Source organism: Schistocerca serialis, chromosome 4 (genome assembly GCF_023864345.2).
Source record: "Schistocerca serialis cubense isolate TAMUIC-IGC-003099 chromosome 4, iqSchSeri2.2, whole genome shotgun sequence".
NCBI lineage: Eukaryota > Metazoa > Arthropoda > Insecta > Orthoptera > Acrididae > Schistocerca > Schistocerca serialis.
Genome location: NC_064641.1, coordinates 481,837,965 through 481,856,662, shown reverse-complemented (window position 1 = coordinate 481,856,662; position 18,698 = coordinate 481,837,965). Strand labels below are relative to the sequence as shown.

At 41.1% G+C, this 18,698-nt stretch overlaps 1 protein-coding gene across 3 annotated transcripts in view; it reads right to left on the bottom strand.

Annotated features, from left to right (window-relative positions):
• The window catches only part of LOC126475169 (tonsoku-like protein), a 271,206-nt gene that overhangs the window by 69,221 nt on the left and 183,287 nt on the right, over positions 1–18,698 (bottom strand). For all 3 annotated transcript variants that reach the window (XM_050102799.1, XM_050102798.1, XM_050102797.1), the window contains one exon: positions 4,042–4,227. In XM_050102799.1, coding sequence (XP_049958756.1) covers positions 4,042–4,227 — 186 coding nt within the window. The remainder of the gene's footprint in view (positions 1–4,041; positions 4,228–18,698) is intronic.

The following is an 18,698-nucleotide window of genomic DNA, read 5'->3' as shown; positions in this document are numbered from 1 at the left end:
GTCCTGTCTTCTGGGCCCAAATTTCTTTTAAGTGGTTGGTCTTCAAAGTGTTCAATTTTGAATGACAGTCAAACGCTTTAAGATGTAAGAAAGTCATTGCACATTCTTTCACATAACATAATTCATCTTGTGTAGAAGGTAGATCTGTAAAATTCTGCTAACGCTGCAATATATACAATACTCCTAACCAAATTTGTCTGCTTATTCATCTTCAAGTGAACATTTACGTACATTCATGTATATATAACATTTAGAGAGCTTGTGTATATAGGGTTTAGAGATCTTACATTATGTCATAAAAGAAATAGGACATCAGAGAATATCCCTAGAACATTGGAATTTTGTACACCATACTAAAATGCATAATTCCCCTTAAAGTGCAGATTCATAAGTCAAATACACAATGAAGTAGGCCCCAACCTCATCTAAAGATTTTTCAGTGTGATTTTCAGGATGCCAATTTTCTTGGCATACCAGTACTGTATTATCTCATGTTTGGTTCTTTATTTTTGCATAATGCCATATGTACCATAAGATGAACACGTACACTTGAAATTCAGCGAATAGCCAATAATGTGGAAAGAAACATATTGTTTCAAAGACACTGACTGCCTCTGCAGAAAAGATTAATAAAAGCCAAATTTCTTTTGCAAACCAACAAAAGTAACTTCATCGTTATGCATGGCAATTAATGCTTGATTGCCAACAATGTAGAAATAAAATAATATCAGAAAACTGTTATGTGAATGTATTTTAATTCACTTAACAGCTCCTAGCCACAGAAATCCATTTTTGTAAATGAAAACACCAAAATCACAAAACGTAAACATGTGTCACAAGGAGACTCCCCCTCCCCAACCACCACCACAACAGCTCAGTCTGCTCCACATATGCTTGAATCTGGCAGCTTGGCCACAAGCAGGAGAATGCACTGCACATGTGAGACTTCTGCTCTGGGCATATGCATGAGCCTACTGGCAACCGCTCAAACAAACCTAATTAAACAGTTGTGATGTCATGCTTATCAAAAGCACTTCGTTGTTACAAAATATCGCACAGCCTTCGAGACATTTTTCTGTTGGCAGACACTTGTGTGCACACTATGTTTTATTGTTATAAATGGCGCATTTTCTTTGCTACTTAAATTTTATGTTGGCGTTTTTCCCTTATTTATGTTTTATTGCTGCATTATTATACTGCAGTAGCGGGCTAAAGTAAGACTATCAGTTCTTAACAGTGAAAATTGATGATGTTAAAAGTAAGAAGACTCTTGCCCTGATGTAATAGGGCTATGAGCAGACAAAATTCTGTCCACACCAACATCATTATCTCCAACACAAGATGGACAAATTAACAAACTAAAGAAAAATGAAATGAGTACATTTGCAACAACATTAGGAAAAGGGTAGAGTGCTGCGCTCTGTAAACATGACAAGTTGAGTTGTAGACAGGCACAACAAAAAAGGGTGTTACCCATTTTGCTTTCCCCAAAGCCATCTTCAGAAATGAAAAAACAGACACAGACCTGCACACAAACAAGAACACCTCATGGACACATGAACAGCATTTCTGGCAGCTCGGACTGGAATGTAACTGTCACATTGAACGAAAGTAGCAATCTGGAGTGTGGCAGGGAGTGGTAGCAAAGTACAGGTGGGTGGAGAGAAGTATGGTGCCTGGCAAAGCACACAGGGATTTAATGGAGGCATGGTAAGACTTACAGACACAACATAGGGGAGCTGTGGGGTAGGAAGTGGGAGAGGGGGTTGAGCAGAAAAGAAGAGGTGCAGGGAAGGGGAAAGATGTATGGGTGTGTTGGCAGACAGTGGCACTCAATATGGGTCCTGAATGGGAATAGCAATGAGGTGATGGGACAGAGGGTGCAGGGACAGTTGCTTACCATAGGTTGAAGCTGGGATAATTTCGGAAATGGACAGTGTGTTGTAAGGGTAACTCCCATCCGCATGTTTCAGAAAAGCTGGGGACAATCCAGATGGCCTGGGTTGTGAAGCAGCCACTGAAATCAAGCATTTTATGTCCGTGCTCCACACTGTGCCACAGGGTGATCTACCATGCACTTGGTCATAGTTTGACGGTAACCATTAATCCTGATGGAGAGCTGGTTGGTAGTCATACCAATAAAAAAGCTATGCAATGATTGCAGCAGTGCTAATATATGACATTGCCGCTTTTACAGGTGGCCCAGCCTCTGATGAGGTTGGATGAGACTGTGACAGAATTGGAATAGGAAATGCTGTTTGATGGACTGGGCAGGCCTTGCACCTGGGTCTTCCACAGAGATATGATCCTGCAGCAAGAGGTTGGGTTTAGGAGTGGTGTAGTGATGGACTAGGAAGTTATGAAGCTTGGGTGGTCAAGCAAACATCACTTGAGGTGGAAATGATCTGGGTAAGATGTCGCTCACTTCAGGGCATGATGGTAGGTAGCCAAAGACCTGACAAAGGATTTAATTTCACTGTTCCAGTCCAGGGTTGTATTGGGTGATGCGGGAAGCATTCCTCTGTAGCTGATTCTTGGAGATGGTGGGAAAATTGGCAGCGTGCGGGGAAATGGAATGCAAGTTCTGATTTCAGATTGGGTCTGAGGGTAGCACCTGTGTGTGAAGGCCTTGGTGAGACCTTCAGCATACAGGGCAAGTGAGTGCTTGTCACTGCAGATATGCTGTCCCCAGGTGGCCAGGCTATATGGGAGCAATTTTTGGTAAGGAATAGATGGCAGCTGTTGAAATGCAGGTACTGTTTGTGGTTGGTGGGTTTTACGTGGGCAGAGGTGTGTACGGAGCCATCAAAGAGGAGGAGGTCACATCCAGGAATGTGGTATACTCGGTTGAGGAAGACCAAATGAAGTGGATGGGAGAGAAAGTGTTGATATTGTAAAGGAATGAGGGTAGGGTGTCATGGGCCTGATTCCAGATCATGAAGATATTATCAATAAACATGAACCAGACTAGGGATTGAGGATTTTGGGAGACTGGCCATAGGGATCATATCCTTGTGGAAGATCCAGGTGCAAGACCTGCCCATCCACCCACCCTGCACCTCCTTTTCCAGTCCTGTCACAGGCTTATCCTACACCATCAGAGGCTGTGACACCTGTGAAAGCGGCAACGTTATATACCAGCTCAGCTGCAATTGTTGCACTGCTTTTTATGTTGGTACAACTACCAACCAGCTGTTCACCATGATGAACCAAACTGTGACCAAGAGTACGGTAGGTCACACTGTGGCACAACATGTAGTTGAACATAACATGCTTGATTTCAATGGCTGCTTCACAACCTGGGCCATCTGGATTCTCCTCTCCACCACAAGATTTTCTGAACTGTGTAAGTGGGAGTTATCCTTACAGAACATTACCCGCTCCCGAAATTATCCAAGCCAAAACCTGTGGTAACCTACTGTCCCCATACCCTCCACCCAACAGTTTCAGCCCCCAATGTGCTATCTCCTCCCGATGCATGCCCCCCTCTCCCTTACTGTGTGTCACCATCTGCCAACTACCTGTCCATCTTACCCTTTCCCTGCTACTCTCCTTTTCTGACTCCCCCCCCCCCCTCCCCCCCCTCTCCTAACAGTCTCCTGATGCTACACATGGCAGTCTTGTCATCCCTCCATCCTGCAAGACAGTGCTCTTCTTTCCACCCATCCTTACCCTGCTATCCCTAGCTATCCCCCCCCCCCTCCCCTCCTAAACTCCAGACTGGTCCAATCTGTTGGAGATGATGATGAAGTATGTGTGAGGTGCGCTTGCTCAAGTAAATCTGTGTGTGGGAAGCTCTTTGCTGAAGAAGGCTTTGACTAAAGCTAAATGTGTGACAGTCTTTTTGCTGTGCCTGCCTGCAACTCAAGGGCCATCTTTACGGTGAGTAACAATCTATCCTTATCCTACTATTGTTGATATTCCAAACTGGAGTTTCCACTGGTTGTCAGGTACACTTACATGACATAAAATGTCCACGACTAGTAAGTGTCCTATCCAGTATTTTAACACAGTCAAAGAAAGTTCACTTTTCATACACACCTTTCATTTGAAGAACAAGGTTGTGATGCATCTTCAATGTTATAGTCATCATCTGTGCTGGGATTTAGGCAATATTCATTCAAGTTCAATGATGAGTTCGGGTATGCTCTTTGTGGAGAGATATCTGATGAGTGCACATTATCAGCAACCGCTCTTTGTCTTCCAGCAGATCCAATTAGCCCAGATCTGTCAATCAAAATGAGAAAGTAACTTAGTACATCTGATTGGAAAATAGAAAAAAAGCAGAAAATAAATCCAGCTAAACACTGATGAAGTACTGTGAGATTGAAAATGCTGCTGTGAGTGATTTTACGTCACAACTACATAAAATATTTTCTGTGACACAGTAAACTTTGACACGTAATTTGGTAGACACCTTTTTCCACACAAAGCACTGCACTTCAAAAGTATTTTGAAAGTATAAAGTGCATTATCATTGACAAAATGTAAGCCTACTTGTGCTGATAACACAAACACTACTTTGCTTACACAAAAACAGCAAAAAAATGTTACTTGAAGAAAAAAAAAAAAAAAAAAATTCTCCGGGCCTCCAAAAAGAAACAAGCCAGAGTGTGGAATGCACAAACCGGTGACAGGAGGTTAATATTGGAGCGTGTGTAACGAGATGTGGTTCCGACCAGAGCGTGGAAGTTCACAGCCCGTCGCTAGCCGCTAGAGGGCACACGTGGATGTCACGTGACTACAGAGCCAGCAGCAGCATGCATCAATCGTCCAACGCTACCAGTCGTATTGCAAACAGTGACATGGAGGGTTCAACAGAAGAGCAAAGAAGTGTTGAACATTTTCTGACAGTGGTAGAGTAGGAGGAACGGACATTCATCGACGAATGCCACAAGTGTACGGCAAACACTGCATGTCCCTTGCAAGGGTCAAGGTGTGGCACAAGCACTTCAGGGAAGGACGGGTGTCATTAGCCGTTGGTGCAAGGTCTGGAGCACCACACTGCATCACTGATGACATCATCCAGCTGGTGGATGCACTCATTACCCAAGACTGCTGAGTGACAGTGAAAGCCATAGCCCCCATGGTCAGATTGAGCATCTCACCCGTGAGGTCATTCTGCTCCACGACAATGCAAAGCCTCATACGGCCAACAAAGTTGCGGCACTCCTGCAGAAATTCCAATGGGAGGTTCTCGGCCACCCTCCACACAATCCGGACATCTCTCCGTGTGATTACGCCATTTTTGGTCCCCTTAAAAAGGCTCTGAGGGGCAAACGATTCAACTCGGATGACGATGTCCAGCTGTACGTACGGAACTGGTTAACATCGCAGCCCTGGGAATTTTATGAGACAGCCATTCACCACCTTGTGTCACAGTGGGACAAGTGTCTCAACAGCCAGGGTCAATACTTCTAACATAGAGGTGGTTTCTGTAATTATGCCTCTGCCTCATTTCTTTTTGAGTGCCCCTTATTGTTACATACTGTGCACGATTACATCAAACAATATGCCTGACAGGTGTGAAATATTTGTGATGGTTATAAATGACGTTGATCTAGAGAAAACCGATGTGTGTGTGTGTGTGTGTGTGTGTGTGTGTGTGTGTGTGTGTCTATATATATATATATATATATATATATATATATATATATATATATATATATATATATATATATATATATATATATATATATATATATATATAAAAAAAACAAAGATGATGTGACTTACCAAATGAAAGTGCTGGCAGGTCGACAGACACACAAACAAACACAAACATACACACAAAATTCTAGCTTTCGCAACCAACGGTTGCCTCGTCAGGAAAGAGGGAAGGAGAGGGAAAGATGAAAGGATTTGGGTTTTAAAGGAGAGGGTAAGGAGTCATTCCAATCCCGGGAGCGGAAAGACTTACCTTAGGGGGAAAAAAGGACGGGTATACACTCGCACACACACACATATCCATCCACACATATACAAACACAAGCAGACATATTGGTCTTTAAATATGTCTGCTTGTGTTTGTATATGTGTGGATGGATATGTGTGTGTGTGCGAGTGTATACCCATCCTTTTTTACCCCTAAGGTAAGTCTTTCCGCTCCCGGGATTGGAATGACTCCTTACCCTCTCCTTTAAAACCCAAATCCTTTCATCTTTCCCTCTCCTTCCCTCTTTCCTGACGAGGCAACCGTTGGTTGCGAAAGCTAGAATTTTGTGTGTATGTTTGTGTTTGTTTGTGTGTCTGTCGACCTGCCAGCACTTTCATTTGGTAAGTCACATCATCTTTGTTTTTAGATATATATTTCCTACGTGGAATGTTTCCCTCTATATATATATATATATATATATATATATATATATATATATATATAAAAAAAACAAAGATGAGGTGACTTACCGAACAAAAGCGCTGGCAGGTCGATAGACACACAAACAAACACAAACATACACACAAAATTCAAGCTTTCGCAAAAAACTGTTGCCTCATCAGGAAAGAGGGAAGGAGAGGGGAAGACGAAAGGAAGTGGGTTTTAAGGGAGAGGGTAAGGAGTCATTCCAATCCCGGGAGCGGAAAGACTTACCTTAGGGAGAAAAAAGGACAGGTATACACTCGCACACAGGCACATATCCATCCACACATACAGACACAAGCAGACATATTATATGAAAATATGTCTGCTTGTGTCTCTATGTGTGGATGGATATGTGCGTGTGTGCGAGTGTATACCTGTCCTTTTTTCCCCCTAAGGTAAGTCTTTCCGCTCCCGGGATTGGAATGACTCCTTACCCTCTCCCTTAAAACCCACTTCCTTTCGTCTTCCCCTCTCCTTCCCTGTTTCCTGATGAGGCAACAGTTTGTTGCGAAAGCTTGAATTTTGTGTGTATGTTTGTGTTTGTTTGTGTGTCTATCGACCTGCCAGCGCTTTCGTTCGGTAAGTCACCTCATCTTTGTTTTTATATATAATTTTTCCCACGTGGAATGTTTCCTTCTATTATATTGATATCATTAATTTGAATCCAACAATTACGTTTGTTATTGTCACTGTTGCATTTCGAAATCTTTTCTGTCGTCTTATTTTCCTCTTTCTAGGCTTGTGTCTGTATGTGTGGATGGATATGTGCGTGTGTGCGAGTGTATACCTGTCCTTTTTTCCCCCTAAGGTAAGTCTTTCCGCTCCCGGGATTGGAATGACTCCTTACCCTCTCCCTTAAAACCCACTTCCTTTCGTCTTCCCCTCTCCTTCCCTCTTTCCTGATGAGGCAACAGTTTGTTGCGAAAGCTTGAATTTTGTGTGTATGTTTGTGTGTCTATCGACCTGCCAGCGCTTTCGTTCGGTAAGTCACCTCAACTTTGTTTTTATATATAATTTTTCCCACGTGGAATGTTTCCTTGGTTATAATAAAGGGAAACATTCCACGTAGGAAAAATATATCTAAAAACAAAGATGATGTGACTTACCAGATGAAAGTGCTGGCAGGTCGACAGACACACAAACAAACACAAACATACACACAAAATTCAAGCTTTCGCAACAAACTGTTGCCTCATCAGGAAAGAGGGAAGGAGAGGGAAAGACGAAAGGATGTGGGTTTTAAGGGAGAGGGTAAGGAGTCATTCCAATCCCGGGAGCGGAAAGACTTACCTTAGGGGGGAAAAAAGGACGGGTATACACTCGCACACACACACATATCCATCCACACATATACAGACACAAGCAGACGTCTTTAAATATGTCTGCTTTTGTCTGTATATGTGTGGATGGATATGTGTGTGTGTGCGAGTGTATACCCGTCCTTTTTTCCCCCCTAAGGTAAGTCTTTCCGCTCCCGGGATTGGAATGACTCCTTACCCTCTCCCTTAAAACCCACATCTCCTTTCGTCTTTCCCTCTCCTTCCCTCTTTCCTGATGAGGCAACAGTTTGTTGCGAAAGCTTGAATTTTGTGTGTATGTTTGTGTTTGTTTGTGTGTCTGTCGACCTGCCAGCACTTTCATCTGGTAAGTCACATCATCTTTGTTTTTAGATATATATATAGACACACACACACACACACACACACACACACACACACACACACACACACACACACACACACATTGCATGTTATGAAACCTTACAATACAAAATGGAATGAGAACAACTTTCTCTTTAAAACACATGTAAATATAATCTTAGGACAATTTCTTCTATCACATGCAATGTCACTTGTCTCAGTGACACTTCTGGGTCACAGTAAGAAAAAAAGGAAACTACTGCTGGCCAGAGGAAAGAATCTAAATATAGGTATCTTGTTACCTCTAAAACCATACTTAGACAGATCTGTGGAATGCACTGACTACGTACATTTAATAATACCATGCAGGGACAAATAGCAGATGGACAGAATGTTAAACACACTGATAACTTTGCTGTTGAGTGCCTTTAAGCCCCACAAACTCACACTCACAATCTCTCTCTCTCTCTCTCTCTCTCTCTCTCTCTCTCTCTCTCTCACACACACACACACACACACACATTGCATGTTATGAAACCTTACAATACAAAATGGAATGAGAACAACTTTCTCTTTAAAACACATGTAAATATAATCTTAGGACAATTTCTTCTATCACATGCAATGTCACTTGTCTCAGTGACACTTCTGGGTCACAGTAAGAAAAAAAGGAAACTACTGCTGGCCAGAGGAAAGAATCTAAATATAGGTATCTTGTTACCTCTAAAACCATACTTAGACAGATCTGTGGAATGCACTGACTACGTACATTTAATAATACCATGCAGGGACAAATAGCAGATGGACAGAATGTTAAACACACTGATAACTTTGCTGTTGAGTGCCTTTAAGCCCCACAAACTCACACTCACAATCTCTCTCTCTCTCTCTCTCTCTCTCTCTCTCTCTCTCTCTCTCTCTCTCTCTCACACACACACACACACACACACACACACACACACACACACACACAATTTGTTATGAATAGGGACCTGCAAAACTCACATTTGCAGTGAATGTGAAAAGAGATGTGAATTGTGCCTGAAAATGCTAAAATGAAAAATTATCTAATAAGTGCTATTTCATATGGAATTCTTTCCAGATTAACTATTTCATCAAATCTGGCCTACATAATATGCACACAACAAAATGCAACATAGGACTCAGCTGTGGGACCCAGCATCTTAGTACAAAGAAACATGTATGTCTGTCTGCTAGTTAAAGTTCAAAATCTGTATACCGTGCATACTTTAACATGGCAATTTTAGATGGCGGGGTTTTGCTCTGTAGTTGTGTCAAATACTGGTAGAGGTCAGGCCTGAAATACCTCATTTACCACACTGCAAATGTCCAGCAAGCAATTACAAAGTAGCATTTATTAAATCCTTTTTGCTGTGCCTTGCTCACTGTTCTATTTTCTGGTTTTGAAATAAGTGAAGGGACTAATCTCAGACAGTCACAAGAGTTCGATTATGGTCCTCACAACACCAGAAGGGATTCGTGATCACCATCACCATGTCACTGTATTTACATCATTATGAGTTTTGCTAGGCAGGTCAGATATCAGTTTCCTGATAGGAAGTTATTTGACACAAATGTCGTCTTGAAATCAGCTGGTTTGCTTTCTGATCCAGTCAGCACAATGCTTCTCTTCAAATAAATATTAGAGGCAGACAACTTCAAACACAGTTCAACATAAACATCACTGAACTAAAAACCACTCCATCACGATAAACAGAATTTTTTTTTATAAACAAGACAAAACTTGACAAAGCAAGTGTATCAGTTGTGCATTTACATGAGAGAAAATATTGACCAATTGTGGAATTGGAAATCCGGAAGAAATGATATTGGAATGCTTGTATGACCAACAAGGAGTGGCGATGTAAATTTATGAAATTTGGTTTTTGGAGCTCCCCATGCACGAATAGTGACACACTGTGTCAGTTTTGCTTACACAGAACATGAGTGTAGGCTGGCTGCCCTGTGTGACGTGCGTGGGTCTTGTTTTCCCGGACCACTCCTCTCCACTTTAGCAGCCTTAACTCTAGTTTGTTTACACTTGCAGCAAACAGCCAGTTTACAGTGTCCACACTCTAAACTATAACAACTGGGAAACAAGACCTGTCAACACAGTATTTGGACCATACTGGAAGTCTTCCTCCAACGTGCAAATAGGTACTTCTGGGTTATATTTCTATGACAAGTACCTAGTCGGTTCTATCTCTGGAACTGTCAAGTATGGGTGCACAGCTAAGAGTTCCCATAAAAGGTGGGAAAAATGCTGCTACTTCTCAGCAGAAACAATCATTTGTTGAAAACTTAAGACACAGCCAACGAAAGACAATTAGCAGAGATCATTTCAGAAGAAAATTGTTAAAACTTTAGCAAAAGCAAATATTCCAGTCAAAAAGCAGTCCAAACACTACTTTTTTTTTAAAAGTCAGTTTCAAATGACTTAATACTTAGACTTCAGGCACAATGTTTGCCAAACTATTAAGTTTATATGTCTAATCCCTTACAAAAAAAGATTTAGATGTGAATTTCGCCAAAAATGTATGCTATATTTCCATGTCACTAGTTATGAACAATACAGTGTGCTAGGTGGAATGAAATATGTTTCCACTATACAATGGTGTTGTTAACACGAATTTAGACCTCACAACATACTGACATATGTTGTCAACTACTGTGTTGTGTAAAAATTCGAAGTAAATTGGTCAAGTGCTTTCCAAGATTTTTGGGAACAGCTTTAAACAATGACTTGTATAATAGTACAGATTATAGATTTCGTACCTCTGCCTGTTCATTAAGGATGTTGTCTGGGTGTTTCCCCATGCGGTGCAATCTCTGTTTCTTCAAAGATATTCAATAGTCTACCTTTTTCTGCTTTGTGAAGAATGGTGATGATCTTAGTGATTTCAATAGTGGCACTAAAGACTGATAGATTGGATTCCCTAACATTAACATGTTGTCTATTTCTCATTTGGAAATTCCTCCTTGTTTGATACATTATATTAGGTTATTATAAATGTGGAAGGAATGTAATGAAATGGAATGTATGTAATTTAGGAAGAAAGGCGACCACTCAACAAATAGTACAAGTGTTGAGTAGTTAACAGCCACACAAGGAAGAATGAAAATTTGCTAGCTATCAGACCAATCATTTAATGAGCTAGTGTGTCTCTTCCTCCACTCCCTGCCTCCAACTCAACTGCAGCACCTCTATCTCTGTGCAGCTACACTGTGCCAACACACAACACCGGGACTGCAGTTTGGTAGGTGGACTCATTGAGAGGCTGTGTTTACTGGGGTGGATCAAAGGAGAAAGAGGCAGAATGTGGGAGGAGGGTTTGAGGAGGGGTAGCTGGCACTCGATGGGAGACAACAGGTGAGTGAAGTAAGAATGTTGGAGGCACAGGCAGCAAGTGCACAGGATAGGAATGACATATGGGCACTAGAGCCAGTGAGTCTGTAAGGCGCACAATGACGATGATGTGAAGGCGCAAATTATCAAGACTATTTTCAACCAGGGTACCATAATGAGAGTACTTAGCAATTTCCAAAAAACTTTAAACATAATTTCAAATCTTTTCTAAACTTCTTCTCATGTAAATTCTCAAAGCCAAATATTTAACACATTAACTATCTTGTGAAGTAATCAAGAGCTTTCAAACAACCTGGGACTTAATTATGTATACTGACCTACCTGAGATGCATATTTCTGATCTGTTGAATTTATCTGTGGGTATTTACTGTGTTCTTGAGTCTTTTCTGCACTGCACTGTCTGTTCTGCATCCTATTTGAAATATTAGTCATTTATGTATTTTTTTCAATTAATATCTCTATCACATGGGTACATAAAAATTCTCCACTGCTATTTGTTTTATTGTATTTATCTCCAGTGTGCAGTTCTGTTTGATTATGGGTGTTCTGTTCAGTCTGTGGAGCATGAGTCAGAAGCTAGCTTGCTTGCTTGTCAATGGGTGGTATAACTGATTGTGAATGATGGTGCTTGTGGTTGTCGGTTTCCTATATATTGTGAAATAATGAGTGTTATTTATTCTTTGTAGGGTGAAATAAAAAAAGTGTATTGTCTGCTTTTGTTTCTAAGGTGAAGTGTATTTTTTTTAATGTAAATTCTTTATTTTAATCTGTAGCTGTTTTATGAGTATCAATCACACATTATGTCATCAACTTAGCAGTACTGGCATACAAGTTTGCTTTCTTTGTTTCTTTATACGAATGAGAAGAAATTGTTCTCCAAGTTGTTCAAGAATATGTTGGTTAAGAGGCTACTAACTGATGATCCCACTGGCATTCCTTTGTGTTGGGAATGAAGTTCTTTGTTAACAAAAAGTAATTTTGTGCTGTTATGGTCTTGAGTATGGTTCCAATTTTTCTATGTGTGAGTGAGAGAGAGGGAGGGAGGTTGAGGGGGGTGGGAGGGGGGGGGGAAGAGAATGAGAGGGAAAGGGGGAAAGAGAGAGGGAGGGAGGTTGAGGGGGGTGGGAGGGGGAGGGGGAGAGGGGGAGAGAGGGAGAGAGAGAGAGAGAGAGAGAGAGAGAGAGAGAGAGAGAGAGAGAGAGCATTTTGCCTTGTTGTTTAAAGTCCTGGTGTGATGATGCAGTTTCTTTCATCTATTGGAATGCAGTGGATAGTATGATAAAAGAAAACAGTCAAAATTGATATATAAAATGAAAAACTGAGCAACAAATTTACAAAACAAAAGTGAATTGGTTTAATAGGTTGGTGAGTCAAAAAGTGAGCTAAGTAGTCAGGTAATCACACTCCAGCCGCCACTCGTGACACATCAGCAGAGTCACAAGTTATATAGTTAGTTTTTTCTGTGTGCTTTTACAGTTTAACTCACAAATTAGTAGCAGCAGTGTGGATGCTAGACGAGCTGGCCGCAGTTCGCCAACAGCTGGAAAAGGTATTGACTGCATTCAGCAGTCTGAAGGCTGCTGCCTCGGGATGTAGTGGTGGCAGAAAATCTGGATCATAGCATGGGACACCTATATTGTCGTTTGTTTCACCCTTTGGCCCTGCTACCAAAGACTTTACAGCATACCTTACTCGTAGGATCCACCCTCACCACAGGGTGAGTGGCGGGTTGTTACACTACTACGTTACTTTATGTGAAGAGTCAATGTAAGGATGGCCATATGGCCTCGGCCTTTCACCCTCTAAGTGGACAGGTGGGCGCTCCTTCGGCAGGATCCAAGCTGGCACATAGGGAGAGGTGTTTACTAGTTACTGGGCTCTCATGTTGGCACTAATGACCCTCTGACTTGTTCTGGGGCACCCTCAGTTCATACAGGCGACTGGCAAGAGTGGTGAAGGCTGCTAGCCACATTCACTGGGTGCAAACAGAGTTCACAATCTGTAGTACCATATCCTGAATTGATTGGAGTCCTTTGGTTTGGTAGCTGGTCTCTTTAGTAGTCTTGTTGCAAACTTCTACACATTCCTTTAATAAACGCAGTCTCTGGTTTGCCTTCCACTCAAAATAACCTACTTGACAGGTCTACTTTAAGTTGTTCATAATTGTAAATCCTAGGTATTTAGTTGAATTGACAGCCTTTACATTTGTGTGATTTATCATGTATCTGCAAATTTAACGGATTTCTTTTAGAACTGATGTGAGTGATCCCACACTCTCCCTTATTTAGAGTCAATTGTCACTTTCTCCACCATTCTGATGTTGTTGTTGTGGTCTTCAGTCCTGAGACTGGTTTGATGCAGCTCTCCATGCTACTCTATCCTGTGCAAGCTTCTTCATCTCCCAGTACCTACTGCAACCTACATCCTTCTGAATCTGCTTAGTGTATTCATCTCTTGGTCTCCCTCTACGATTTTTACCCTCCACGCTGCCCTCCAATGCTAAATTTGTGCTCCCTTTATGCCTCAAAACATGTCCTACCAACCGATCCCTTCTTCTTGTCAAGTTGTGCCACAAACTTCTCTTCTCCCCAATCCTATTCAATACCTCCTCATTAGTTACGTGATCTACCCACCTTATCTTCAGCATTCTTCTGTAGCACCACATTTCGAAAGCTTCTATTCTCTTCTTGTCCAAACTATTTACCGTCCATGTTTCACTTCCATACATGGCTACACTCCATACAAATACTTTCAGAAACGACTTCCTGACACTTAAATCTATACTCGATGTTAACAAATTTCTCTTCTTCAGAAACGCTTTCCTTGCCATTGCCAGTCTACATTTTATATCCTCTCTACTTCGACCATCATCAGTTATTTTACTCCCTAAATAGCAAAACTCCTTTACTACTTTAAGTGTCTCATTTCCTAATCTAATTCCCTCAGCATCACCCGATTTAATTTGACTACATTCCATTATCCTCGGTTTGCTTTTGTTGATGTTCATCTTATATCCTCCTTTCAAGACACTGTCCATTCCGTTCAACTGCTCTTCCAAGTCCTTTGCTGTCTCTGACAGAATTACAATGTCATCGGCGAACCTCAAAGTTTTTACTTCTTCTCCATGAATTTTAATACCTACTCCGAATTTTTCTTTTGTTTCCTTTACTGCTTGCTCAATATACAGATTGAATAACATCGGGGAGAGGCTACAACCCTGTCTCACTCCTTTCCCAACCACTGCTTCCCTTTCATGCCCCTCGACTCTTATAACTGCCATCTGGTTTCTGTACAAATTGTAAATAGCCTTTCGCTCCCTGTATTTCACCCCTGCCACCTTCAGAATTTGAAAGAGAGTATTCCAGTTAACATTGTCAAAAGCTTTCTCTAAGTCTACAAATGCTAGAAACGTAGGTTTGCCTTTTCTTAATCTTTCTTCTAAGATAAGTCGTAAGGTCAATATTGCCTCACGTGTTCCAACATTTCTACGGAATCCAAACTGATCTTCCCTGAGGTCGGCTTCTACCAGTTTTTCCATTCGTCTGTAAAGAATTCGCGTTAGTATTTTGCAGCTGTGACTTATTAAACTGATAGTTCGGTAATTTTCACATCTGACAACACCTGCTTTCTTTGGGATTGGAATTATTATATTCTTCTTGAAGTCTGAGGGTATTTCGCCTGTCTCGTACATCGTGCTCACCAGATGGTAGAGTTTTGTCATGACTGGCTCTCCCGAGGCCATCAGTAGTTCTAATGGAATGTTGTCTACTCCCGGGGCCTTGTTTCGACTCAGGTCTTTCAGTGCTCTGTCAAACTCTTCACGCAGTATCTTATCTCCCATTTCGTCTTCATCTACATCCTCTTCCATTTCCATAATATTGTCCTCAAGTACATCGCCCTTGTATAAACCCTCTACATACTCCTTCCACCTTTCTGCCTTCCATCCTTTGCTTAGAACTGGGTTGCCATCTGAGCTCTTGATATCCATACAAGTGGTTCTCTTCTCTCCAAAGGTCTCTTTAATTTTCCTGTAGGCAGTATCTATCTTACCCCTAGTGAGACAAGCCTCTACATCCTTACATTTATCCTCTAGCCATCCCTGCTTAGCCATTTTGCACTTCCTGTCGATGTCATTTTTGAGACGTTTGTATTCCTTTTTGCCTGCTTCATTTACTGCATTTTCTTATTTTCTCCTTTCATCAATTAAATTCAATATTTCTTCTGTTACCCAAGGATTTCTATTAGCCCTCGTCTTTTTACCTACTTGATCGTCTGCTGCCTTCACTACTTCATCCCTCAGAGCTACCCATTCTTCTTCTACTGTATTTCTTTCCCCCATTCCTGTCAATTGTTCCCTTATGCTCTCCCTGAAACTCTCTAGAACCTCTGGTTCTTTCAGTTTATCCAGGTCCCATCTCCTTAAATTCCCACCTTTTTGCAGTTTCTTCAGTTTCAATCTGCAGTTCATAACCAATAGATTGTGGTCAGAATCCACATCTGCCCCAGGAAATGTCTTAAAATTTAAAACCTGGTTCCTAAATCTCTGTCTTACCATTATATAATCTATCTGATACCTTTCAGTATCTCCAGGATTCTTCCAGTTATACAACCTTCTTTTATGATTCTTGAACCAAGTGTTAGCTATGATTAAGTTATGCTCTGTGCAAAATTCTACAAGACGGCTTCCTCTTTCATTCCTTCTCCCCAATCCATATTCACCTACTATGTTTCGTTCTCTCCCTTTTCCTACTGACGAATTCCAGTCACCCATGACTATTAAATTTTCGTCTCCCTTCACTACCTGAATTATTTCTTTTATCTCGTCATACATTTCATCTATTTCTTCATCATCTGCAGAACTAGTTGGCATATAAACTTGTACTACTGTAGTAGGCATGGGCTTTGTGTCGATCTTGGCCACAATAATGCGTTCACTATGCTGTTTGTAGTAGCTAACCCGCACTCCTATTTTTTTATTCATTATTAAACCTACTCCTGCATTACCCCTATTTGATTTTGTATTTATAACCCTGTAATCACCAGACCAAAAGTCTTGTTCCTCCTGCCACCGAATTTCACTAATTCCCACTATATCTAACTTTAACCTATCCATTTCCCTTTTTAAATTTTCTAACCTACCTGCCCGATCCGTAGAACGCCAGTTTTCTTTCTCCTTATAACGATGTCCTCCTGAGTAGTCCCCGCCCGGAGATCCGAATGGGGGACTATTTTACCTCCGGAATATTTTACCCAAGAGGATGCCATCATCATTTAATCATACAGTAAAGCTGCATGTCCTCGGGAAAAATTACGGCTGTAGTTTCCCCTTGCTTTCAGCCGTTCGCAGTACCAGCACAGCAAGGCCGTTTTGGTTAATGTTACAAGGCCAGATCAGTCAATCATCCAGACTGTTGCCCCTGCAACTACTGAAAAGGCTGCTGCCCCTCTTCAGGAACCACATGTTTGTCTGGCCTCTCAACAGATACCCCCTCCGTTGTGGTTGCACCTACGGTACGGCCATCTGTATCGCTGAGGCACGCAAGCCTCCCCACCAACGGCAAGGTCCATGGTTCATGGGGGGACCATTCTGATATCGTGTCTAAACAATTTTGCAGTTCGTTTTGATCTTATGCTAGGTTTACTATATGGTAAATGACAGCAGCATCTGCAAACAATCTAAGAAAGATTCACTGACTGTCTCCTAAATTGTTTCTAGAGATTATGAACAGCAGATAGCTTGCAACACTTCCTTGGAGACCACCAGATATTCCTTCTGTTTTACTTGGTGACTTACCACTGATTACTGTGAACTGTGATTTTCCAATAGCAAATTATGAATCTAGTCGCACAACTAAGACAATACTACATAGGCACACAATTTGATTTGAAGTCTCTTTTGAGGAACGGTGTCAAATCCTTCTTGAAATCTAGAAATATGGAATAAATTTGAGATCCCTGCTGATAGAACTCCACTCCATGTGAATAACGAACCAGTTGTGTTTCACAAGAATGACATTTTCTGAATCCATGCTATGTGTCAATTAACAATTTTCTTTGATGTAGTTCATAGTGTTCGAACTCAGTATGTGTTCCAAAATTCTATTGTGAATCAATGTCAGAGACACTAGTCTGTAATCCATCAGATTACTACTATTCCCTTTCTTGAGTATCGGCATGACCTGCGCAACTTTCCCAGTCTTTCGGTACAGACCTTCTGTCGAGTGAGCAGTTGCATGTCACTGCTAAGTATGCAGCCATTGCGTCAGTGTACTCTGAAAGAAACCTAACTGAAATACAATCTGGACTGGAACACTTGCCTTTATTATGTGATTTAATCTGCTTCGCTATACCGAGGATATCTGCTTCTAAGTTAGTGGCACTGTTATCGAGAATATTACCATTGCTACTGTGCAGCAAAGATACTGGCTGTGTCTTGCCACTGGTGTACTTTACATATCACTACAATCTCTTTGGATTCGCTGCCAGATTTTGAAACAGAGCTTTGTTGCAGAAGGTATTAAAAGCACCTCACACTGAAGACTGTGCTAAGTTTCAAACTTCAGTAAAACGTCACCAGTTTGGAGATTTTGTGTTCTTTTCAATTTAGTATGCTTTTGTCATTGCTTTTGCAACAGTGTTCTGGACTATTTTGTGTACCTTGGTGGATTAGTACAATCTTCGATTAATTTATTTGGTATAAATCTGTCAATTTCTTTGAATTTAAGCCACGTCTGATGCTTACATGGTTGGAATTGAAAGAGTGGAGACTGTCTCTTAGGAATGTGTCACGCGAAATTTTGTCTGCTTTCTTAAATGGATATATTTTGTGTTTATTTTTAGTGGATTTGGATGTTAGGGTGTTCAGTTTCACTACAACAACACTGTAGTCGCTAATATCTGTATCCGTCACAATGCTCCCTATTTGCTCAGGATTATTTGTTGCTAAGAGATCAAGTATGTTTTTGCAACCATTTACAAGTCAAGAGGGCTCCTGAACTAATTGTTAAAATAATTTTCAGCAAAAGCATTTAGTACGATTTCAGACAATGTTTTATGCCTACCACTGACTTTAAACATGTATTTTCGCCAACACATCAAAGGCAGATAGAATTGACCACCAACTATAATTGCATGAGTGGGGTATTACTGAAAATGAGATTCAAGTTTTCTTTGAACTGTACAGCAACTGTGTCATATGAGTTGTGGGGGAGGGGGCGGGAGGTAAAGGGAATCAATTATTACTTTAATATGGTTATCATGTATAACTTCTATCTGTACTGACTCATAGGAACTATCCGACTCAATTTCA